The sequence below is a fragment of the Portunus trituberculatus genome, chromosome 35 (assembly GCF_017591435.1).
Source record: "Portunus trituberculatus isolate SZX2019 chromosome 35, ASM1759143v1, whole genome shotgun sequence".
Lineage (NCBI taxonomy): Eukaryota > Metazoa > Arthropoda > Malacostraca > Decapoda > Portunidae > Portunus > Portunus trituberculatus.
In genome coordinates, this window is record NC_059289.1 from 19,312,527 (window position 1) to 19,338,528 (window position 26,002).

A 26,002-nucleotide genomic window follows, 5' to 3' on the forward strand; every position below is an offset into this window, starting at 1 on the left:
TGGCACCAATACTTTTCCTCATTTATATTAACGACATGCCAGAAGGAGTGAACAGCTACATAAATTTGTTTGCGGATGATACGAAACTGTGCAGAGTTATAAAGCAAAAGGAGGATTGTGAAATACTGCAAGAAGACCTAAATAAGATCTGGGAATGGAGTAAGAAGTGGGAAATGGAATTCAATGTGAACAAAAGCCATGTCATGGAAATGGGAAAGAGTGAAAGACGACCTGTGGGAATCTATAAGATGGGAGATGGAGTAGAACTGGAGAAAGTCAAAAAGGAAAAGGACTTAGGAGTGACGATGGAAGAAAACAATCAACCAGTAAGCCATATTGATAGAATTTTTAGAGAAACATATAATTTGCTAAGGAATATTGGAGTAGCATTTCACTACATGGACAAAGAAATGATGAAGAAATTGATAAATACTATAATAAGACCCAGATTGGAATATGCAGGAGTAGTGTGGACCCCTCATAAAAGAAACACATAAGAAAATTGGAGAGGCTACAAAAATGGCTACAAGAATGGTCCCAGAACTTGAAGGGATGACATATGAGGAGAGACTAAAGGCTATGGATCTACCAACCTTGGAACAAAGAAGGAGAGAGGAGACCTGATACAAGTCTATAAATTGATCAACGGAATGGACCAAGTGGATAATGAGAAACTGATCCTGAGAGAAGAATATGACATCCTGAAGCACAAGATCGCATAGTAAAAAGCTGAGAAAGGAAGATGTCTGAGAGATATAAAAATATAGTTTCCATGAGATGTATTGAGACGTGGAACAGTTTAAATGAAGAAGTAGTGTCTGCAACGAGTGTGCACACTTTTAAAGTGAGATTGGATAAGTGTAGATATGGAGACGGGGCCACACGAGCATAAAGCCCAGGCCCTGTAAAACTACAACTAGGTAAATACAACTAGGTAAACTAGGTAAATACACACACACAGGAGACTTACAGACTGCTGGGTCTCCCAGAAGCTGGGCTGTAGTACTTGCGTACTTGTTCCATTGTGCAATCAACATTGTGCATAGTCTGAACAAATACATTTGTTGATGTTTGCATTGCCTGAGCAAATGCATTTGCTGCCAGCTCAGCTTGATTGCCAAGCTTCTCACATAGAGCAGAGAAGTTTTGCAATGACACTCTCAAGTCGTCATTCAAGGTCTCTGCACCTTCTCGAATGGAGCGGAAACATTCCTCCCTCTCACTGCATAGTTAGGAATGATTTGGACAAATATAATAATATTCATTTATTGTCTGTGTACTTTATTTCTTAATTCCATTTCTTATAATTCCAAGTAAAAAAATAACCTGAACTTAACCTAATATTGCTGTTTACCATGGAGCTTTTTTTAATATTTGCTAAAGAAAAAAATATTAATAATCCATTAATCATAAAAAGGGTAGGTAAGAAATGGTATATGCTACTTGTGAGAGACCAGCAAGCTAAAAACACCCCCCTTAGACCAGCAAGCTTAAAACACCCCCTTTAGATCAGCAAGCTAAAAACACCCCCCTTAGACCAGGAAGCTTAGAACACCCCCTCTAGACCAGCAAGCTAAAAAACACCCCCTTTACAGTAAACCAGCAAGCTAAAAAAACCCTTTAGATCAGCAAGATAAACACACTCCTTTGTGAGAGGTACACCTGAGTGTTACTTTAATTAATGAGACACACTCAGCTTGCCCATACGGATGCAGCATGATGCAATATGTTATTGCTCTGCTACACACAAAAATTCACCTGCTATACACTAAACATAGAGAATATTTATATCCACTTACCGTTTCCTTATGTACTCCCAAGCCCGTTTGAGCTGGGTTACTGTCCTGGGACATTCAGCAGGGTAGCTGAGGTTGAACTCAGCAGCTACTTCCTCCAAAGCTTTCTGTTTTTTTCTTATCCCGTTGAAGCCTGTAGAATGATCCAACAGGACTTTCTTTGAAGTTATCACTTCAGACAGTCTCTTGTGCTGAGTATTCGTGAGTGCAACAGCTTTTTCTCGTGGAGAGAGGAGGAGAACAGAAGAGGCAGGCACACTCATGATAGCGGTGAAGCTGTGGGCGAACTAAAGGTAGCGCGTGGATTTGTTTATATGTGCTCAGGTCTACCAATATCGGGAGCAAAGGCTGCCAACTCTTTCGATAACCTCGCACGAACGTCGGGTTGCTGTTTTCTGTTTAAAAAATCAGCGCGCCAGTTTCGTAGTAGGATGCCCGACGTTGGGGATTCGGATTGCGGCCCAGTAACCCTAATGTTTAATGAATGGGCTCAGAGAGAGAGAGAGAGAGAGAGAGAGAGAGAGAGAGAGAGAGAGAGAGAGAGAGAGAGAGAGAGAGAGAGAGAGAGAGAGAGAGAGAGAGAGAGAGAAACACGTATGCATAACCAAGTCTCACAGCATGTGCCACTTATGCAATAATTTAATATGCAATAACTTTACTCTCAGTTATGATTGTGCTAAGAAATACATAATTACAATCAGTACTAAAAAGAGACTTAGTTTTTTGGCATTTCAAAAATGTATGAATTTTACCTGGAAGTGGAGATGGATAACTAAGTGAGCATCCTGTCATTTAAAGGTTATCAGACTTAATACACAAACACCCACCAAATGCCAAGTTGCCAATAAACACAGCCAGCTTGGTGTTCCTGTTAGATCCTTGGCTGCGGTCAATATGTAGATGCTTCTCGTCCAGCTCAGCACCATTAGCCTTGAGAGCTGCCTCCACCATGGCTCTCTCAGTGAAGCGCACATATGCAGACAGAGACGTTCGTTTTTCATGAAAGTTGTTCCTGTGGACATGTAAATAATCAAATCACAAAAACATACGGACCTGAATATTATGTTGATTTCCATTCATAATATATGTAATGTATCTAATACAATAAGAAATTAGGTGCAAGTAACATAACCTAACCATAAATTTTACAACAATGAACAAGAAATTAAGAAGTTATGCTCTTATTTTGATACACTATTTCTCAATGACACAAAAGAGTATGGGATGTAGTACAGTGGTCTATGAGGTGACCCTACTCATTAGGGGGCTAACATGACAAGGAGTGTGAATGGTATGTGTGTATTTAACTAGTTGTTGTATAGCACAGGATTTAAAGTTCATTTGTCCTATCTCCATATCTATAGTAACCACATTTCTCTCTAAATTTGCTCATACTAACAGTTGTAACAACCTACTCACTTAACCATTCCAGAGTTCAATGGATCAATATGAGAAATTATAATTCTTAATGTCACTAAGACATTTACTCTTCTTAATCTTTTTTGTATATCCTCAAGTAAATCTTGTTCCCTCATCCATATGCACTTCCAAAACTTATCCGTCTATCTTTTCCTAAAGGTTAACTATGTAATTTGTACATTATCATTTCTTTCAGTTGTTCATCATAAATCTTATTATTTAGAGGATGGAGATGAGAATGTAGACGGTGCAGTCGGCACTGCCGTCTATGTAAACAAGGGACAGGGAGCCAGATCAAGAGAAATCAGGAGTGAGATTATTGAAACACCTCTGGGATTAAGACAGCTGGGCGATTGGAGTTAAAGAAAGGGAGTTTTCCAGATTTAAGGAGGAAAGATCAACATGAGAAGGATTATCACAATGGATAGAAAACTTGAGAGTTTTGAGAGAGATGGTTACTGGGATTTTCAAAAAACAGAATCAGCTGATTGCAGAAAACCTAGAGCTTAGAGAAAGATGTGACAAGTTAGAGAGTACGGTTAGAGTGAACAATGATGTGAAGAAATCTCTACATGAAATAAAAAGGGAAAACAGCACCCTTAAGGGTAAATGAATCAACTATAAAAGCATTACTGCAGAAAAAGCTAGATCCTTATGTGGAAACAGGAATTTTCATGGTATCACAACAAAAATATATTACAAGTTAATAAAGTATCAAGTCAATACAAGGAAAAATGAGGAAACATTTTCAATGCAGCAGTAAAAACACTCACATGATGACAGCCTGCCTCTTGGTGGTGCCTGGAGTAGGCACAGCAGCACATCGTAGTCTGACCGCGTCCACCTATAAAACACATTTTCTTAATTTCAAAGTAAAGCACCTCAGTAACTTCTGGAAAAAAAACTTACCTCAATACCATCATTGAATTTCTTCCTTAATTTTAATCTTAGACAATTATGCTTGTTCACAAAAAAGTTTTTTAAAGTAAAAACTTATTTTGTGAATATTTACCCATATGTAAATTACATGCCTATATGCCATAATTCCCACACTTAGCACAGAAAATCAACCAGCACCTCTATATAGAGATCGTACCTATAACAGTACAACGTCACCACCATGCACTCCTAACTCCCAACCTCAGACCTTTTCTGCCAAAATTGACAGAAACACAGAGGGGAGGGAAGAAGGGAACCTCTTCCTATGTAATTACATATGGGTAAGTATATTCATAAAAAAAGTTTTTACTTTAAAAAACTATTTTGTTGCTACATATACTAATTACCCATAAGTAATTACATATGCCAGATTCCCAAGTACAGCAATAATACTCCACTTAACGAACAGGATAGGGGATGTCAAAGCTGTTCGTAGAGCGGAAATTTGTTAAGCGGACGTAATTTTACTTCGGCAAATCAGCCTCTGCTGAGGTGAGCTAACCCATGAGATATGCTATGCCGCACCGCATCGTCAGTTGCTTGTGTGTTCCAGCACCGGTCGGACGTTTCCTCCACTCGCTCGACTCGCTCTGCCAGTTTTTGCCGCGTCACCTGTTCCCCAGGTATTTCTGCAGGTTGGATATGTGGTATGGGATAGGCCTGCCACTGGACTATGGTATGGGTATGGGCCTGCCATATGATATGGTATGGGTTGGGCCAACCATGATACTGCCTTTGCCGTGTTTGGGGGACCGAAGTTTCCATTTTTGTGCAGGGCGGCAGTCATGTCCAGCTCTGATGACCAGCCTGCCCCTCTTCCTGAGGCTTCCCGTCGTGTTGAGGACCGGCAGAATGACAGCAGTTCTTCGAGGGAGAGTTCTGGGGGATCTTCACATCGTGGAAGTGGCACCAGCGGCTCCGGAGCGCATTGACATCGCCGGTGCGCCGCTCCTCGGCGCTCGGTGGGCACGTCACATGTAAACATGCAGATTCGGTCCATTGTTACTGCCCGTTCCCAGTCCTCTCCTATTACAGCGACGGTGTCTGAGCCTTCCTTGCGCCATATCTTGGATGAACTGGCGGTGTTGAGAGGTGAGGTGGTGAAACCGCGCCAGTGCCCCGCCTGCTCCCCAGCCTGATGTGGACAGTCAGCCCGGCTCTTCTTGGGGCCCAACACACTCAGGGTTGCGTCTGACGCCCGGACGTGGCTCTGCTGATTCACGTGTACTGTTACTCCTAACTTTTCTGGATTTGATTCTTCCAGTGGTGAGGATAGTGAGTTACGGCCCACTTCCCCTCGGGGTAGTGTGTTGCTACAAAATGCTAAGGGTTTGGGGCCTCCTGACAGTGTTTCAGAGGACATTGACCAGCAGGAGGTGAGCATGGTGAATTTCCTGTTTGAAAAAGGCATGCAGGACGAGGACTACAAAGCCGTCTCCGAGGATGTGGTTACCAGACGCCCCGGCAACTGTCCTGCTCTCGCCCTTGTGGAATGTAAGCTGCAGATTTTGGGGGCCTTGAAAACTGACGCCAAGAAGGCTGACTTCCGGCTCAAGGACGTAAGTGGTGACATACAGATGGCAGGTACTATTCTCACTAAATCACTCCTAGCTCTGGACCAACTTGCTCAACTGGAAGGTAACCCGGTGGTAGAACGGGAGGTTACTCTTCTTAATGGTGCCTTGGCCCTGCTGGGTCATGCGAACCATCGCACCAACTTGGCTAGGCAGTGTGTAATGACATTGCGATTCAGATCTGGGATTGGTGTGTAGCTAATGATGCCTGGGTCACCTGCTCTCATATACCTGGAAAGGAGAACACGGCGGCGGACACCGCGTCGCGTATTGTCAATGATAGGCATGAGTGGCAGCTCAATGTGCATATTTTCAGGCAGCTATGTGGCGTCTTCGGCACCCCTGTTATAGATTTATTCGCGTCTAGGGTTAACAACCAAGTGCCTTTGTTCTGCTCCTGGAGGCCAAACCCGGGGGCGGCACACTTTTTTTTATTTATAACATGTGGCCTTTTCACGGGAATTTATGGGCTAAAGGGGATACTTTTTGGGGTACCTCCTATCTCAAAGCCCACCCGCTAGGAAACCGTTGCCCTGAGTGAGGAAGCCCAACCTACACTTGGACTATGGACAGGATTCGAACCCGTGCGCTTGGAGACCCCTCGGACCCCAAAGCACGCATGGTTCCAATGTACCATGGCGGCCCCCTTTGATGCGTTCTCTCCAAACTGGGCACAATATGAGCTATCTTATATCTTCCCTCCATTTGCCTCAATTACTAGGTGCCTGCAGAAGTTGAAGGCAGAGCCGTGTGTGCATGGATGGTTCTGCCGTTGTGGATGTCGCAACCCTGGATGGGCCAGCTGCTTTGCCTGCTGGTGGCTCCTCCCCATCTTATTATACTGGGGGTTCTGAGTCACCCGTCCTCCACGGGGATGCACCCGGTCATGAAGCACACTCGGCTGATGGTGTGCTTGCTGTCGGGCAACAATTGCGAGCACGAGGCATTTCTGAGGTGGGTGCAGAGATCATCCTGGCCTCTTGGAAACCTGCTACAGCCAGGCAATACAAGCCACATATCATGTGGTGATCGCAATTTTGTGGTAGATGGGACGTCAATCCCCTTGCTCCCTCTCTATCAGACGTTATAAACTTTTTGTCTGCCACTTTCCACAGGGACCTGGGTTATGAGGTGGTCAACACTGCGAGGAGCGCTCTCTCTTCACTGGGCATTGTGGTAGATGGTTGCCGAGCTGGTAGCCTTCTGTTGGTTATGCGCTTTATGAAAGGGGTTTTTAACCTTAGGCCCCCTATGACCAGGTATACTGCCACTTGGGATGTTCAGCCGGTTCTTGCGTAACTTAAATCTATGTACCCCTTGCACACTTTGTCCCTTAAGGATTTTACCCTTAAGCTTGTTATGTTGATGGCGCTGACCCATGCAGCGAGGGTGCAGACTTTGCATTTAATTCTTACTGACACTAGTGTTGCGCAGTCCTATATTACTCTGAGATTGTGTGGTACTCTTAAGCAAGCCAGGCTGGGTTTCAATGTGTGTGCGGTTCGGTTTCAGGCTTATTCTCAGGATGCTAGTTTACGTATGTGTGTGTGCCACTTTACGACATTATCTGGAGAGGACTGAGGTCCTTAGAGGAGGGATTTTGCATGGGGTGGAAAGTTTGTTGCTCAGTTTTATTAGGCCACACAAACCAGTTGGTATGGATACTATTGCTAGTTGGATTAAGATAATGCTGCGTAGGTCAGGGGTGGATATGAGCAGGTTCACGGCTGGCAGTGTTAGGTCGACAGCTGTGTCAAAGGCTAAGGCTATGGCAGTCCCCATTGCCTGCATTATGGCAACAGCAGGGTGGTCTCAAGAGAGTACATTTGCTCATTATTATGATAGGCCTCTTACTGAGGTGGGGGACATTCAGGAGGCGGTTTTGGCATAAGTGGCTGTTGCCTTTATGTTCCTATATGATTCATGGTTTGTAACGAGGTATATGGTGTTATGGATTATAAAGGGGGTTTTACATATGTATGTATGTCTGTACAAGCACCATCCGAGTTACGACCTAGATCGGTTATGACCAACCAGTCGTAAGTCAACCCGGTCGTAAATCGGATATACTTGCACTCAAAATATATATATGTTTATTTTAAGATCTATCTTTCTCATCCACTTTAAGTGTGAGATACTGTATAGGTACAATAACATTTATTTTTGTATACAGCATTGTTTTCAGTTGCTTAGTTGATAATATATTAATATGGTAGATTAAAGAAAGAAAAGACTTTTATGCCATTGGGTGGTGTGGAAATAAAGTCAAAATTTTAATACAGTAATCACTCGCGTATCCGGATTATAGCAGCCAAGGCCCTGGCGGATACGCAAAATATCCGGACACGCGGAATTTCCTCTCCCAACCCCTTACACATTGAGAAAAAAACATGTACATAACCCAAATGGGTAAGAAAACAATGAATGAAAGCACATTAAATGATTGTGTATACAATAGTGACTTCCTGGAGAATGAAAGAATGATAACATATTAGATACCTGCTTCTCTAGAATATGTGAGGGTTGGGAAGGTGCCATCAGCAGTGTCATGGCAATCTGCTGTTTCACTGCTGAACTGGACACTACCCGAGTCATTATTAGTGTGTTGAAGTGAGATAATGATAGTGAAGTATTTATTGTTTGTCTGATACAGCTTTCTACCTTTGTCTCAACATAATTTTTTGCAATAGTGTTATTGTGAGAGCTATGTCATGTAAAGTTGTGATGATGAGGGAAGTAAGAAAAAAAAAAGTGTTTGAAAAGATCATAACAGTCTTATGATATAGAGAGATGATGGAGAAGCCTGGCAGTGAGGCATGGGGTGAGGCAAGCGTCTTGGAGAAGATAACAGGCATGACGGAGGGGAGAGGGAAGGCCAGAATTGAAAGTCCAGCAGTCTCACAACACAACGATACATTTGTTTGTTTGTTTCTAGTTGTCTTCTCTTCTTGATGTTTCTCATTCTAATTCTTGTCAACTTATACCTGTCAGGCAAAAATTAGAGAGCTAAATGACACACCTCCCTACTTGACTCCTGGCCAAGTACTGTGTAACACAATCACACAAGACATTTAAAAATGGCTTCCTGACGGAAAGGTTATTTAATTATAAAAAATAAATAAAAAACTCATAAACGACGGAGCAGCTCATCTTGGCCATTTGATACTTGGAAGTTCTGCCTTGGAGCGTCTCACAGAGATATGTAAAACAAACTCAACCATTTTTTGCTGCTAGGCTGGTGAAAAGTAACATCCAGGAAGCAGAGAGAGAGAGAGAGAGAGAGAGAGAGAGAGAGAGAGAGAGAGAGAGAGAGAGAGAGAGAGAGAGAGAGAGAGAGAGAGAGAGAGAGAGAGAGAGAGAGAGAGAGAGAGAGAGATGGAGAGATGGGAGAGAAGGAAAAAAAAAAAGGAGTTGGAGGAGTCATAGCAACCTCTGACAGAAACATGGCAACGCTGTAAACAGGTGCAGTCAGGTACCTGACCCCACTCTGACCTTTAATTTAGGATGGTACTACTATATCCACGATGGTATCTAGTCAACAAGTGAAGTGGTAGGATGCTGTGAGTGTGAGTCTGTGAGATACTGTGCTGCCGTAACTGTCGTACGCGATGCTGGGCACCGCCACAACTATCTTACATCCTACATTGCCCACCTCAGACCCACCTTCTCTCAAGTGGAGAAGGGCATCCTTAGACGGTCCCCCATCTTTTCCCCTCTCCTCTTTGATGAGGCCAAGCTGCAGGAGGCAATCCAGTCTTCCAAGAGTAATGCTGCCATGACTCTCCATGAGACTGCTCTCAGGGCCCTGGCTCGTCCACATCCGGCCACCGGTGGTGGAGCGCGGTTCTCATCTTCCTGCCCCCTCAGCCTCGAGGTCTCCAGCTGCTCCTCCCCGGCGAACACAAGTTCGCCCTCGTCCTGGGAATCCTCGGGGTGGATCTTCTGGACCGCTCTCTGCCCATCCTAGTGGGTAGTCAGAAGGACGGAGGGGTAAGCCCTTTCGGAAATGACAGTCTATCTCACCATGGGGTGGTGGGGGGCTGTCTGGCCCTTTGCTGGGAAGGTTGGCTCAAGATCAGGGCAGAGGAGTGGGTCCTCGGCATTCTGCGGGAAGGCTACCAGATCCCCTTCTCTTCCCCCCCACCCCTGACCACTCTCTTCGAGAATCACAGGGGTTATGCCCCAGGGTCGCCCAAGGGTCTCACCCTCGCGATGGAGCTCCAGCGTCTCTGGACAAAAGGGGCTATAGAGGAAGCGCCTCCCTCCCCAGGTTTCTACAGCTATGTGTTTGTCGTTCCAAAGGCCACAGGCGGGTTCCGCCCCTCCTCAACATGTACGTCGTCACCACCAAATTCAAGATGGAGACTGTCCGGACGGTAATGTCGGCCATCCAACAGGACGACTGGATGGTGTCACTGGACCTTCAGGACGCATATCTTCAGGTGCCCATTCATCCCCATAGCCGTTAGTTCCTGCGCTTTGTGTGGGAGGGGTACTACTTTCAGTTTCGAGTTATCTGCTTCGGTTTCTCCACTGCTCCGCATCCTTCACTACCTCGACGACTGGCTGGTACTGGCCTCTTCAGCGGTAGAAGCTCGACATGCCACAGCTTGTCTGCTCTGGCTCTGCTCGGACCTGGGCATCCGAGTAAATTGGGAGAAGTCATCCCTGACCCCAGCACAGGAGAAGACCTTCCTCGGGATGGTGATTCGCTCCCCTCTTTTGAGGGTTTTCCCGACCCAGGGGAGGATACGAGGCCTCCAGGATTTACTCCGCTCCTTCCTCAGTTGTCCGTCCCCCCAGCGGAGCACTGGTTGAGACTTCTGGGGCACATGTCTTCCCTTATACATCTAGTGCCGGGATCCAGGAGGCGGACGCGTCTCCTGCAGATCCAACTGAACCAGCAATGGGTCAGGTGGTCGATGCTAGACGACCATCCGGTCAGCTGGGACAGTGCTTCACGTCAGGACCTGGAATGGTGGCTGGAGGACGAGAACTTGGGGCAGGGTCAGCCTCTTTAGGTTGCCATTCCGGACCACCTTCTCTACACAGATGCCTCTACTTTTTTTTTTTTTTTACATTACAAGGGCACTGGCCAAGGGAAAACAGTGTTGGAAAAAAAAAAAATCCCGCTGGTTGCCAGGCCCTGTTTAGAGGAAAGTAGGAGAAAGAAAAAACAAAAAAATCTAAAAGGAGGGTCCAGTTAACGTAAGAGGTGTCTTGACACTCCTCTTTTGAAAGAGTTTAAGTCATAGGCAGGTGGAAATACAGACACAGGTAGAGAGTTCCAGAGTTTACCAGTGTAGGGAATGAAGGAGTGAAGATACTGGTTAACTCTTGCATTAGGAAGATGGACAGAATAGGGATGAGAAGAAGTAGAGAGTCTTGTGCAGCGAGGCCGCAGGAGGGGGGAAGGCAAGCAGTTAGCAAGTTCAGAAGAGCAGACAGCATGAAAACAGCGGTAGAAGACAGATAAAGATGCAACATTGCGGCGGTGACTTAAAGAATCAAGACAGTCAGTTAGAGGAGAAGAGTTGATAAGACGAAAAGCTTTAGATTCCACCTTGTTTAGTAAAGCTGTGTGTGTGGATCCCCCCCAGACATGAGAGCCATACTCCATACATGGGCGGATGAGGCCTTTGTACATAGCAAGCAGCTGGGAGGGAGAGAAAAATGGACGAAGACGCCACAGGACACCTAACTTCTTGGAAGCTGATTTAGCAAGAGTAGAGATGTGAAATTTCCAGTTTAGATTTTTAGTGAAGGATAGACCGAGTGTGTTTAATGTAGAGGAGAGGGGAAGTTGAGTGTTATTGAAGAAGAGAGGATAGTTGTCTGGAAGGTTATGTCGAGTAGATAGTTGTAGAAATTGAGTTTTTGAGGCATTGAACAAAACCAGGTTTTCTCTGCCCCAATCAGAAACAAGTGAAAGATCAGAAGTTAGGCGTCCTATAGCATCTCGCCTTGAGTCATTTAATTGTTGTTGGGTTGGGCGTCTGTTGAACGCTGTTGAATAATGCAAGGTGGTATCATCAGCATAGGAGTGGATAGGGCATTGAGTCAGATTTAGGAGATCATTGATGAATAATAGAAAGAGAGTGGGTGATAGGACAGAACCCTGTGGAACACCACTGTTGATAGTTTTAGGGAAGAACAGTGACCGTCTACTACAGCAGCAATAGAACGATCGGAAAGGAAACTGGAGATGAAGGTACAGAGAGAAGGATAGAATCCGTAGGAGGGTAGTTTAGAAATTAAAGATTTGTGCCAGACTCTATCGAAGGCTTTCGATATGTCAAGGCCGACAGCAAAGGTTTCACCGAAGTCCCTAAAGAGGATGACCAAGATTCAGTTAGGAAAGTAAGAAGATCACCAGTAGATCTGCCTTTACGGAAACCATACTGGCAATCAGAGAGAAGGTTGTGAGCTGATAGATGCCTCATTATCTTCCTATTAAGGATAGACTCAAAGGCTTTAGAAAGGCAGGAAATCAAAGCTATAGGGCGGTAGTTAGAAGGATTGGAGTGGTCACCTTTTTAGGGACAGGTTGAATGTGAGCAAACTTCCAGCAAGAAGGATAAATAGAAGTAGAGACACAGATGAAAGAGTTTGACCAGGCAGTGAGCGAGTTCGGAAGCACAGTTTTGAGAACAACAGGAGGGACTCCATCCGGACCGTAAGCCTTCCGAGAATCAAGGCCAGAGAGGGCCAGGAAAACGTCTTTATAAAGAATTTTAATTTTAGGGATGAAGTAGTCAGAGGGTGGAGGAGTAGGAGGAATATGCCCAGAATCATCCAAAGTTGAGTTGGTAGCAAAGGTTTGAGCGAAGAGTTCAGCTTTAGAAAAAGAAGAGACAGCTGTAGAGCCATCTGGATGAAGTAAAGGAGGGAAAGACGAAGAAGTAAAGTTGTTACATATGGATGTTTGTCACCTGCTGTGGCGGGTCTGGGGCTACCCAACAGTCGACCTGTTCGCCACTTGTCTCAATTACCGGATTCCGAACTTTGTGTCCCCCTTTCAGGATCCGGCGGCCATCGCCACAGATGCCTTCCTCTACAATTGGAACGACCAGGATCTGTACGCCTTTCCACCCTTCCCCCTCATCAGGAGAGTTCTCAACAAGCTCCGGGCTTCCCAGAACATGCGTCTCATCCTCATAGCCCCTTACTGGCCTCAGAAGGAATGGTTTCCAGATCTGTTGGCGGCGTCGGTGGAGCCTCCCCACCGCCTCCCTCTTCGCAAAGATCTATTGAGACAGCCACACATCCACAAGTTCCACACCGGTCTCCCCGGGCTTCAGCTGACAGGGTGGAGACTATCCAGCGCTTTCTGAGGCACAGGGGTTTCTCCTCTAAGATCACGGCCACACTGTCTCCAATCCCACGGTTCAAAAGGTCGCAGATTTTCTCGTTCACCTGCACCAGGATTGCAATCTTTCTACCTCTACCATTAAGGGTTATAAGGCCATGCTGATTGGAGTCTTTGCAATCAGGGGCGTGGACCTCAACAATGACTGGGTGTTGAGTGCTATTTTCAAGGCGTGCTCTTCTCAACCCCACAGACCTACTAGGAATCTTAGTCCTTCCTGGAACTTGGATGTAGTTCTTTGCTACCTGTCCAAGGCCCCCTTCGGCTCTCGTCTTCCAGGGACCTGACCAGGAAGACTCTTTTTCTCCTGGCATTAGCTACAGCGCAGAGGGTAGGGGAGATCCAGGCCCTCTCCTCCCGGACTAGCTGGCAAGGACAGGATCTTATGGTCTGCTATCTCCCTGAGTTCATTGCTAAGACGGATACGGGAGTTCACAGCACGCCCTGGGAATTCCGTATTGAGAACCTTACTTCCATTCTCGGTTCCATGGATGAGGAGCGCTTTATGTGCCCTGTTCGGGCTCTCTGCCACTACTTACAACGGACTGCTTCAGAGACAAGGCCCAGGAATCTGTTCGTTGCAGTTAAACGCCCTTCTTGACCTATGTCGAAAGCGGCCATCTCATACTTCCTCAGGGATACCATCAAGTCTGCCCATGAGGCTATTTCTGACTCTGTCTGCCTCAAGGTCAATGCCCGAGCCCATGACATCCGTGGCATTGCTGCCTCCACGCTCCTCTGGGAAAACTGCTCGGTTCCAACCATCCCGAAGGCAGCACGCTGGAGGACCCACTCGGTCTTTGCCAACCATTATCTCCGCGATATAGTGCGGAAGGAAGGCGACGTTTTTTTCCCTGGGTCCAGTTGTTGCAGCCAGTCACATTGTGGGCTGACAACTACCACAAGGTCCTCCTTGCTCTGGGGTAACACTTCGGCTCCCTCAGGTGAATACTCCAGTGCTCCCTTACATTGCTCGTCTTAGTTGATTGGGTCAGTAGCCGGGGTTCTCTCCTCTGCGTCAGGGTATTGAGCACGCTCCTGGAACACTCATCCCCTGACCCCTAAGGTCTGCTCCCTTTTAGACACACGGGTTAGGAGGACCTCCCAAACCCTTAGCCGAGCCCGCTGGCATCCCTACGCTGCCCGGCCTCAGCCAAGAGGTTAGTGTCTACATATGGACAGTTTGTTTTCACCCTCTACGCCTGGCACATTCTTCTGACTCCCGCCTCCTTCAGTGTTGGAGTCTGCTATATTTTGTATGAAAAACAGGTGTCTGTGACAGAAATCTAATTTTTAATGCTAAAATTAATTTCTTCACTTACCTGTTTTTCATACAAAACTTCACTGCCCTCCCTTCCTCCCCCAGTCAGGTTCTCTCCCTTGAGAAATAACTGACTGGTTGTCCACGCAGTGTGCTGGCGGCAGCAATGAGCGCCGCGCTGCCAGGCATAGCGCTTAAGCAGGCGGTTTCTCGGCAAAGGGTAATGTGGAGCAGTGGAACTCCTATATTTTGTATGAAAAACAGGTAAGTGAAGAAATTAATTTTAGCATTAAAAATTAGATGTCTCTCGGTGAGGCTGTCCGCAAGGGCTCATAAGGAGGATATAACAAGGACCGAAGGACCGGAGAAAGGTCCCAGGCAGGTAACCGAAGCAAACGAGGTGGACAAGAGACCACAAAGGAGCGGAATTGAGAAGAAAGGCCTGGATGGGTGGAAAGGTCTATCCCTGACTGATGCAGAACAGGAGCTAAGGCACAACGATAACCCGTAATCGCTGACACTGACAAGCGCTTCGCCTCAAAAAAGGAAAAGGAAAAAGTCTGTCAGCTGCACAACAGAGGCAGAGCATGGATCCAAATCCCTCGATTCACACCAACCACAAAACACTCTCCACTTCGCCTGGTAAACTGAGGCGGAGGACTGCCTGACTGGATGAGACATGAACTTAGCAGCTCTGAGCGAAAAACCTCCCGCTCGGAAGAGATGCTGGAAAGTCACCAGTGTGTGAAGATGGAGCTTCTCCAGAGAACCGTGTAAGAGGGGACAGTAAGATTGTCAAATGAGAGACGGCCACATGGGAAGAACCCGAGGACTATCCACGAGCAGGTCCAGCAACATGGGAAACCAGTCTGCCAGAGGTCAAAGAGAAGCCACTACTGTCATACGCACAGCCCGCAACTCGCAAACCCTCACCAGAACACGGCGGGTCAGAGTGAACGGTGGAAAGGCGTATAGATCTAGACAGTCCCACGGAAAAGAGAACGCATCCTGTCACCAGGCTCCCTGATCCGGAAGAGGAGATACATACAGGGGCAGATGACGAGTCAGTGCTGTAGCAAACAGATCTACCAGAGGAGACCCCCACACCTGGAAGACTTTCCTGCAAATTTCAGGACGTAGGGTCCACTCTGAACTGACAGATTCCCGACTGAGCACATCCGCAATTACATTGTGGCATCCTGGAACGAAAACTGGGCACAGAGAGATAGAATGGCTCTTGCGCCACCGGAGAACTGTCCTTGTTAGGCTGACAGAGGTTCGGAAAGAGTGCCCCCGGACTTCCTGAGATAGACGACCACTGTTGAGTTGTCGGACATCATAGACACCACTGAACCCGACAAGGCCTGCTGAAAACTCTGGAGAGCCCAAAAGACTGCCAAAAGCTCCAGATAATTTATGTGGAGCCCCTGCTCCTCCACAGTCCCAACTCCTGAAGCCAGAGAATCTCCAGGTGAGCTCCCCACCCGAGCTGGGAAGCATCTGAGAATAGGTATTGTTCCGGGGGCACCAATACAAATGGGGCGCCTTTCAGAAGTTGATCCGGAACCAAACCTCAAGCAAGGTCTTGCAAACACTGACGGCTTGGAGCTACCTGCAACCAATCTGGGTCAGAAGCAGCCCGCCAATGCCTCTTTAGGCACCACTGCAGAACCCGCATCCGCAGGAGCCCACCTAGCACACAGAAGCAGAAGAGACCAGGCATTGTTGAGGCATGAAACCCAAGAAGGACCAGAAACCAGCCAATCGTCCAAATAGCGACACAAGGGTATGCCGAGGCAATGGGCCCAAGCCAACATGGGAGCCATTACCTAGTAAAGACCTGAGGACTCGTGGCATGGCTAAAGTACAGAGCCCGAAACTGGTAAACTCTGCCCTGCCAGACGAACTGCATGTAGAGGCAAGCCCCGCTTAACGAATGGGTTATGTTCCTAAAAAAATGTTTGTTAAGTGAATTTTCGTTAAAGGAACCAATTATAACAAGTTTAACCCCTGACTTGAACTTCCATTGAGAGTAAACAAAGCGAGAGTGCTTCATAGTACAGTAAAAGGTTTAATGAAAGTAAAAATTATGAAGTTAAACATTTAAGCACTTTAATTTAAGACTAAGTCATTATAATGTACACTAATGTATGTAAGTAACTTTATAATGTTGATGATCTTAAACTTATGAAGGGAGTGAGTGGAGCGGGAAAAATGCTAGCTGGCAACCTGTGGAATGTAAACAAAGGACACATCATTGTACTGCATACAAAACTTATATACCACATTTCCATAAGGCTTTCCATTTTATCCATTGCAGAGTCACAAGTTCAGGTGATTCTTTTAACTTGCAAGGAAGATACGGTCTCACCAGCCTTCTTAATAGAGTCTGCTGACTTGAAAATAATAGAGACAGTAGTTGGAGTCAAGCCATTGTGGCAAGCAATGCTATTAGTTTTCTCGCCTCTCTTGTGTCTGTGAATAATATCCAGCTTCAGTTAGAGATTTAGAGACTTCCTGGTCTTAGCAACGCTAGGCGACATTGCAGGGCGTTTTGGAGGTATGTTGAGCAAGGGAAGACGAACTGCTATTGTTTTAAAGCTGTTATTGTTTTAAAGTAAAAGTGGGAAAGGGTAAGGGAGTGAGTGGTTCGCGTTTTGTACATGAGAGGTGCTGGTGTATTCAAAAGTCTATCGGCTTGCATGATACGGCAGGGGTTCCAAACTTGAAAAAAATTACCTGGATAAAATTTCGTTAAAGCGAGTTTGGTGTTCGTTAAACGAGCAAATGGTAGTAAAAGGAACTGTTCGTTGTAGCAAAATTTTGTTGTGTGAACCTTCGTTAAGCAGGGGTTGCCTGTACAGGTAACCCCCACTTAACAAAGGTTCACACAACAAAATTTCACTACAATGAAGGTTTCCTTTTACTACCATCTGCTTGTTTAACGAACACCAAACTCGCTTTAACAAAATTTTATCCAGGTAATTTTTTCCAAGTTTGAAAGCCCCACCGTATCATGCAAGCCGACTGGCTTTTGAATATGCCAGCGCCTCTCGTGGACAAAATGCACACCACTCATTCCCCTAGTTCAAAACAATAACAGCGTCGAAGTGAAGCTGGATATTATTCACAGACACGAGAGGCAAGAAAACTAATAGCATTGCTTCCCACCATGGCTTGACCATCTGCTGTCTACCATTTTCAAGTCAGCAGACTTTATTAAGAAGGCTGGTGAGATCATATCTTCCTTGCAAGCTAAAAAAAAAAAACTGAAGAAGTGGTACTTACAGAAGAAAGAGGAGGTTGTGGAGAAGGCAAGAAATTAAGAGTGACTTATACTAATATAGATGGGTTGTTATCAAAACATGTTAGAGGTTAGGGATTATTTGAAAGAGAAAAAGCCAGATGTAATGTGCATTGTTGAAACAAAATTAAGAGAGCAGATCCATGTTAACTATAAAGAGAAGGGATATAATACCTGGAGGAGAGACAGGAAGGATAAATGGGGAGGAGTGCTAATAATGGTTCGTGAGGATATATGTGTGGAGGATGTGCAATACATCTACATTGCCTCCATATAGGATTAGTATTATTGTTAGGTATTGTTAAGTTGGGTTCTTTAAGATTATATTTATTCGTGTTCTATCTATATGCATGTCAGTTTCTTGTGTGTTTTGTTATTAGGTTATTAAATAGCTTCTTACGTGCCCCTCTGCATATCCTCACCAGTTGAACCTGGTGTTTTTTTATTATTATTGTTCACCGGCTCCTCGATGCCAATCTTACCCATTTAACTGGTGAACGTAACAATTGGCGACTGTGACAGGACCCTTATAACCCTTGTTCATTGTTCCATTTTTCCAGTGACTTTTTCTGTGATTACATTATTTTCTTTTATGTGTGTCTGTGGTGTTGTGACTTTGATGTGTTTTTTTTTCTGTGACTTACTCTGCGTGTGGTTTAAATTTACCTTTGTGCGATCTAGTGGCTCCCTTTGGGTTAAAAGTGCTTCGTGATTTTCATTGGTATCACATAGCAGTGGTAGAGCAGGAAACCAGGTAGAAAGGCGTGTTCACCAATAGCACTTATCTCTATTTTTTGCATATAGGTAGGTGTGTAATAAGTGTTATCCAAGTGTTGGGATCATCATATGTTCATGCAAACCCTCAATCCCCTCACTTCGCGGATCATTTTTCTCGCTAGTTAGAATTGGCCCTTTTAACTAGTCCCTCAGACTAATCCGCCTCCTTATCAATAACAAGTCTCAGTACAATTCACTCCTCATCCTCTCAAGTCTCGTAACTAGAGTAATCCGGATCCTTTTAATGCCGTAATTCTCTAGTTTACCCCCATTAGTGATTGTACTCATAAGTGTTTACTTAAGTATAATCTAGGTAATTTCCAAGGTTGCCTTTATTATCCCTCTGCCAAGTTCCTCACTTAAGTAATTTACTTATCATTTTTTGTTGTTGTTTGTTTAACATCTATTTAATATGGCTTCCGCTCAGTTTAACGTTGAAGATTTTTGTGCTGACCCTTCTCTGGAACAACTTAAAGATGCTAACATAAAAAAGACCAATGGAAAGCCATCGCTAAACATTTTGATGTTCCCATCACGTCTCAGATGACTAAAGAGGTCGTTAAGAATGTAGTTGTTGAACATCTAGTGCAAGAAGGTCAGTTGCTAGGAAATGCCATAGAAGAGTTAACTCCCATGTCAGCAGCCTCTACGAGGACTATAATACACAGTCCCCAGGAAGAACAGGATAAGAGTAGGATAAGTCAGTGGGAAATTGAGAAGCTTAGACTAGAATACCAGATGCAAGAAAGACAAATGCAACTACAAGAAAGACAAATGCAACTACAGGCAGAAAAAGAAGAGAGAGAATTTCAGTTACAAGAGAAGAAAGGAAGAAGAAAAGAAGGTTCAGCAAGTGTGGGTTGGGCTTCCTCAGAAAGAAGCAGAAGAAGAGAAGAGAAAAAGAAGATCAATTCCGTGAAAAACATGGTATAAAGGCAGGAGAAAGAGTTAGAAATTCAGGAGTTAACCCTATGAAATAACGGTAAGTTTAGACGGGAAGAAATAGATTTTAAGAAAAATTGGCAAGCTTTAATCCTGCTACAGCTGCTCCTCTAGTTCCCCCTTTTGATGAATCTGATGTTGACGGGTCATTTCGCGCCTTTGACAGCATTGCTAATAGGAATAAATGGCCCAAGGATCAGTGGGTGTCTCTCCTTGTCTCCAAGCTAGTAGGAAAAGCTTACAGGGTATACAACGGCCTTAGTGATGAGGCAGAGTATGAAGAGATCAAAGGTAACATTCTAGATGCCTACTCTATCACTTCCAATGGATACAGACAAGTTCTGAAAGTATGTGAAACCAGACTCTCACACCTATGTTGAATTTGCTAGTGATACAGACAACAGTTCTGAAAGTATGTGAAACCAGACTCTTACACCTATGTTGAATTTGCTAGTGAGAAACTAAGACAATTTAAATTCAAGAAGTGGTTAGCCGCCCTTAACATTACCACCTTTTCGGAGTTGCTCAATCTAATGGTCCTGGAAGAATGGAAGAACAAGTTACCCTTTAATATTCTGAGGCATGTGGAAGAAAGGGGAGAGTGAGCTTATGTCTGCCGCTAAAGTGGCTGATGCCTTTGCTTTGTTGATGGGATCCCTGGGTAGTAGAGGTCGTGGTTCACCATCTAATGTTAGGTCCTCCTTTGGGGAAGGTTTTGGGGCCGCGGGTGGTAAGCCAACCGGATTCTCGCCAAATGCGTATAATTCCCACTGGTGTACATACTGTGAGAAACCAGGTCACACAATCCAAAAATGTAGACACCCAAATTGCAAGGCCTCTCAACGTCAACTTTCTTTTGTGGCCCCTAAACCTAACACATTCGAGAACAAGAAACCAATGGCCCTAGCTAACCCTGTCAACTCTCCTCTAGAACTTTATGACTCATACATATCAAGGTAAAGTGTCCCTGACTGATGGTAAAGACAAGGCAATAAATGTCAAGGTTCTGCGTGATACAGGTGCTGCCCAATCCATCTTAAGGGAAGATGTCATCCCTAACATCAAACAGGCTTTCACTGGGAGAAGGTGATCCTTACAGGTCTCGAATCACAGCTCTCCTATCCCTTGGCTAACATTAGCTTACAGTGCCCCTTCATTTCAGCAGAGGTTGAAGTAGCCATTAAACCTGGTGAACTGCCAGTACTGGGGTTAAATCTTGTACTGGGTAACGATCTTGCGGGTAATTTGGCTGTTCCAAACTTAATTGTTCTTGATTCCCCTTAAAAGAAAGTCCCACTAAGACCCTGGACGAAACATCCCCTCACTTCTTCCCAGTGTGTGCAGTCACCAGGTCTTAGTCTAAGTCCCCCTGCCCCTTCACCACCTCCTCCACCAATGACTGCCTCTACTGACAACTTGTATAATAACATCATTTCAAAGGAGAATTTGATTAATGCTCAGGAACAGGATCTCACTTTGGCTAAGATCAGACATGTTGCCAGTGAGACAAAGGATATGTCTAAATTGCCTTGTTTTTATTATCAGGAAGGAGTCCTGATGCGTGCCTACAGACCTCCTGAACTGAAACAACTAGACACCTGGTCAGAAACACATCAAGTTGTCATCCCTTGTCTGTAAGACCAGCCATTCCAAAAAACCTACAAGAAGGCTCTTCAACATTTTTTTTGGCCAGGAATGAAAAGGATGTGTCACACTACGTAAAACATGTCATATATGTCAAATTGTGGGTAAGCCTAACGAACGCCTTGTGCCAGCTCCTCTGACGCCTATTCCAGTTCATATGAAGCCCTTCGAAAAGATCATTCTGGACTGCGTAGGGCCCTTACCCAAAACCAAACGAGGGAATCAGTATTTGTTAACCCTCATGGATCCCACTACCAGGTACCCTGAAGCATTCCTCTTAAGAACATCACATCAAAGACCATTGTAAAACATCTAATACATTTTTCACCTCGGTAGGAATTCCAAAACAAATTCAGTCTGACAAGGGTAGCAATTTCACTAGCAATTTTTTCCAACAGATAGTGAATGAGCTAAACATCGACCATGTAACCTCCTCGCTTACCACCCCAATCCCAAGGCTGTCTGGAGCGGTTTCACCAAACATTAAAATCCATGATGAAGAAGTATTGCTTGGAGCATCAAGGAGACTGGGATGAAAGTATCTCTTTCTTCTCTTCGCTTTAAGAGAATCTCCTCAAGATTCTTTAGGTTACTCCCTTTGAATTACTCTATGGTAGACAGATCAGGGGGCCTCTCAAAATATTAAAGGATCAATGGTTTACTCAAAATACTCCTTCAAGCCCCAGTGTGTCTGACTACATCAGTAACCTTAAGAATAAAATCAGTGAAGTCAGATCTTTTGCTAAATCAAACATCCTCAAATCTCAAACTAAAATGCAACAAAATTCTCTCCCCAAATCTGTCATGAGAAGTTTCAAACCAGGAGACAAGGTTTTACTTTTTCTCCCCACTCCAGGCAATGCTCTTCACAGTAAGTTCATGGGGCCTTATGTTATGGCTCAAAAACTAAGTCCATTAAACTGTGGTCCGCACTCCTGACCGTCGTAAGGATTCCCAACTAGTTCATATTAACCTTAGGATGTTAAAAAGCCCGCCTGTATGATATACTGGTAATGCCACCACCAGCTGAAACTCGTCAAGCTTGTCATGCTTGTCGTCTTTGTGTATTATGCTGCTATTTTTAGTCACTATATCGCCTTGAAGAGGAGTGGTCTTCTCTCTTAAAAGAGAGAGAGAGAGAGAGAGAGAGAGAGAGAGAGAGAGAGAGAGAGAGAGAGAGAGAGAGAGAGAGAGAGAGAGAGAGAGAGTGACATTTGCTAATATTTTAGACACAAGCAGGACATGTAGCTTATCTTTCAGAGGAAGAGTAAAAGAGGAAGAGAAGAGAGAGAGAGAGAGAGAGAGAGAGAGAGAGAGAGAGAGAGAGAGAGAGAGAGAGAGAGATTAGAAATTTGTGTGTGTGTGTGTGTGTGTGTGTGTGTGTGTGTGTGTGTGTGTGTGTGTGTGTGTGTGTGTGTGTGTGTGTGTGTGTGTGTGTGTGTGTGTGTGTGTTCACAATGTTACAAGGCCTCGCATGTAACTTATCTTCAGAAGAAAAAAAAATAAAAAAAGATAAAAAGAGAGAGAGAGAGAGAGAGAGAGAGAGAGAGAGAGAGAGAGAGAGAGAGAGAGAGAGAGAGAGATGAGAACAGTCTATGCCATTGGGTAATTTTAGACACAAGGCAGGACATGTAGCTTATCTTTAGTGATTGGTGGAGACAAGGATGGTGGGAGGAGCACTAGGATTTCAAGGACAGCATACAGCATGTGTAGTTGGTATCCAACACACTATATGGGACAACTGAACTGAAGAAAGCTCAGAAAAGAAATATGACATCTACGTAGGCGTCACCGTATTTGCTACTGGGGCTTCATGACGCCCACATAGGCGTCACTGTATTGAAGGGGTTAACCTAATGAAACCTTACCACTCCAGAGAACCAGAGGACGACATGTCTCGCACTGTACCTGTATGTCTGGTAGGGAAGGAGTCTGGTCCTATGCCCCCCGAGGAAGAGTCCGACATCGAATTCCTCTTCTCATCACCTAAAGGATGCCCCTCAAACAGTCAAATCATGTCCAACCTTGATGAGGTTTTTTTTCCTTAACACCTTCACAACAGTCTCATCTTAAAAAGTTATTGCTAGACTTTTTGGAAATCACGGGTGACCTTCCAGGGCTTTGTACTACTATCCAATATGCTATAACATTAATATCTAATGACATCAAGCCTATAAGACAACCAGCCTATCGCATTTCACCCATTAAAAGAGACTTGATGAAAAGGAGAGGTAGACTATCTGCTCTGTCATCACCTTGCAGAACCTAGTATATCCCCTTGGGCTTCTCCCTGCCTCTTAACATCTAAGCCAGATGGTAGTAGTCGATTTTGCACTGACTACAGGAAATTAAATAAAGTGATGGTACCAGACTCCTACCCATTGCCCTTGATAGACGACCTTATAGACAGCATAGGAGTAGCCAAATTTGTAACCACCATAGATTTACTTAGGGGGGTTACTACCAGGTTCCCCTCTCGGACGAGGCCCGAATAATATCCGCCTTCATCACCCCCTTCAGGCTATACCAATACAGTGATGCCCTTCGGCTTGTCTAATACTCCCGCCACCTTCCAGAGGGCTATAAATTACATCACCCAGGACTTGGAGGGAACATCTGCATATCTGGACGACCTGGTGGTGACTTCGGACAACTGGGTGACACATCTGACCCGTCTCCGGAGGCTGATGGGTTGGTTGCAGGAAGCTGGTCTTACGATCAACCTAGCCAAGTCCACGGTGGTCTACCTGGGACATGTGGTGGGGAACGGCAAGGTTTGCCCCAAGAGAGCAAACGTGGAGGCCATCCTTGGCTTCCCTGTCCCTACCACCAGGACAGCTCTCATGTGGTTCTTGGGGATGGCCGGTTTCTACAGACGGTTCTGTAGGAACTTCTCCATCCTGGCCGCCCCCTTGACAAACCTTATCAGCACTTCCGTCCCTTTCCACTAGACCCTGACCTGTGATGAAGCCTTCCAACATCTTAAGGCGTTCCTCTCCTCGGAACCAGTGGTCTGGACGCCAAATCACTCCCGCCCCTTCCATCTACAAGTGAACACGAGTGGAGTTGGAGTGGGTGCTGTCCTCCTGCAAGCAGACCCCACAAGCAGCATTCTCCATCCCATCGCCTATCACTCCGCCAAGCTGAAGAAACACCAACTCAACTACTCCACCATCGAGAAGAAGGCTCTGGCACTCATCCTGGCACTCCAACGTTTTGAGTGTTACCTTCATCCTGGCCCTCAAACTAGGAAGGTCTTCACCAATCACAATCCTTTGGCCTTCCTTCACGCCATGAAGAACCGAAACCAACGCATACTTAGGTGGGCCTTGTTAACTCAACCCTTCAACTTGGAAGTCCACCATATCAAGGGGGTGGACAACATCATCGCCGACGCCTTATCAAGATCTCTCGTTTCACCTCCTTCATGAGCCCATTACGGAGGTCTTAGGGAGGAGGAAATGTTATGGCCTGCCCGTAACATGCTCCACTACCATCACCTCCTCCGCTTGCTACCCCGTTTGCCACCTCTCCACCTCCCCTCCACGTCACCGTCTCATGAAGCCCACCTCCTGTCCCGAAGTAGGATTCGCGCAGCCCCATTCAACTTAAGCGGAAGTGTTAAGTGAGCTCCCTGATTTTTGGAAGGCAGTCGAGGTCAAGGCCTCAACCAGTGAACACAACGCCTTTTGGAATACCGTGGGATCCACATCAACCAGCACTTCACCACTGCGACACCTCATAAGTATCACTTCCCCTCGTCCCGTTTTTCCACATTGCCTCCATATAGGATTGGTATTATTGTTAGGTATTGTTAAGTTGGGTTCTTTAGGGTTATATTTATTTGTGTTCTATCTATATGTGTATGTCAGTTTCCTGTGTGTTTTGTTATTAGGTTATTAAATAGCTTCTTAAGTGCCCCTTTGCATATCCTCACCAGTTGAACCTGCAGTGTTTTTTTTAATTATTATTGTTCACCGGCTCCCCGATGCCAATCTTATCCATTTAACCGGTGAACGTAACAATGGGAAACTGAAGAACATAAAGATATGCAAAGAGAGGTGATAAAGTGCCTAGATTACATGATAAGAAGAGGTAGATGAATACTTTTAGCTTGAGACTTTAACTGCAAAAAAGTAAACTGGAGAGAGATGAAAGTAATGGATGATCCTGGGCAGTGGAGCGAGGAAGTGTTACAGTTGACTATGGTTATTGCAATGGATCAGTGGGTGGAGGAGTCAAAAAGGTACAGGGGGGGGAGAAGAACCATCGTTGCTTGAACTAGTATTCACAAAGAAACCACAGCCCCTCCAATCATACAATATGGGAAGAAGTGATCATGTGACATTAGAGATGCAAATTCAGGAGGAATATGGGATAAATTACAAAGATGACTACAAAAGAGAGAGATTAAATTATGCAAGAGCAGATTTTGAAAAATTAAGGATCTACTTTGCTGATATTGAGTGGAGAAATATCATGTACAGAAAGGGAAATATGATATATTCTTACAGAAATATAATGAAAGAGTAAAAACATTTGTACCTGTTTATAGAGTTAAGAAAATAATACATACTTGGTACAATGCTACATGCATACAAGCTAAAAAGGCAGAAGAAAAAGCATGGAAGAAACTCATAAAACAGAGACACGACTATAAGAGACAGCAGTACAAAGATGCCAGAAATGAATATATTTGAGTCAGGAGAAAGGAAGAAAGAAACTTTGAGAAAGATGTGGTGAATAAAAGCAAAGAAGAACCCAAACTTTTCTACAAGTTTAAAAATAGCAAAACAAAGAACAAGGAAACAATTGATAAAATAATTAAAGAAGGGAAGACATACCAAACAGAGAAAGAAATGTGTGAAATAATGAATGAGAGATTCAAAATGGTGCTCACTGCAGAAGATTTCACAGAACCTAGTAGGACATTGCACTGCCAAGGATTATAGGAGATCACAGTGCACAAAGAGGATA

At 44.9% G+C, this 26,002-nt stretch overlaps 1 protein-coding gene across 3 annotated transcripts in view; it reads right to left on the minus strand.

Moving 5' to 3' along the window:
* The window catches only part of LOC123513288 (RNA-binding protein 34-like), a 95,807-nt gene that overhangs the window by 25,185 nt on the left and 44,620 nt on the right, over positions 1-26,002 (minus strand). For all 3 annotated transcript variants that reach the window (XM_045270365.1, XM_045270366.1, XM_045270364.1), the window contains 2 exons: positions 3,989-4,059; positions 2,624-2,808 (listed from right to left, as the gene is read on the minus strand). In XM_045270365.1, the coding sequence (XP_045126300.1) occupies positions 2,624-2,808; positions 3,989-4,059 (256 nt within the window). The remainder of the gene's footprint in view (positions 1-2,623; positions 2,809-3,988; positions 4,060-26,002) is intronic.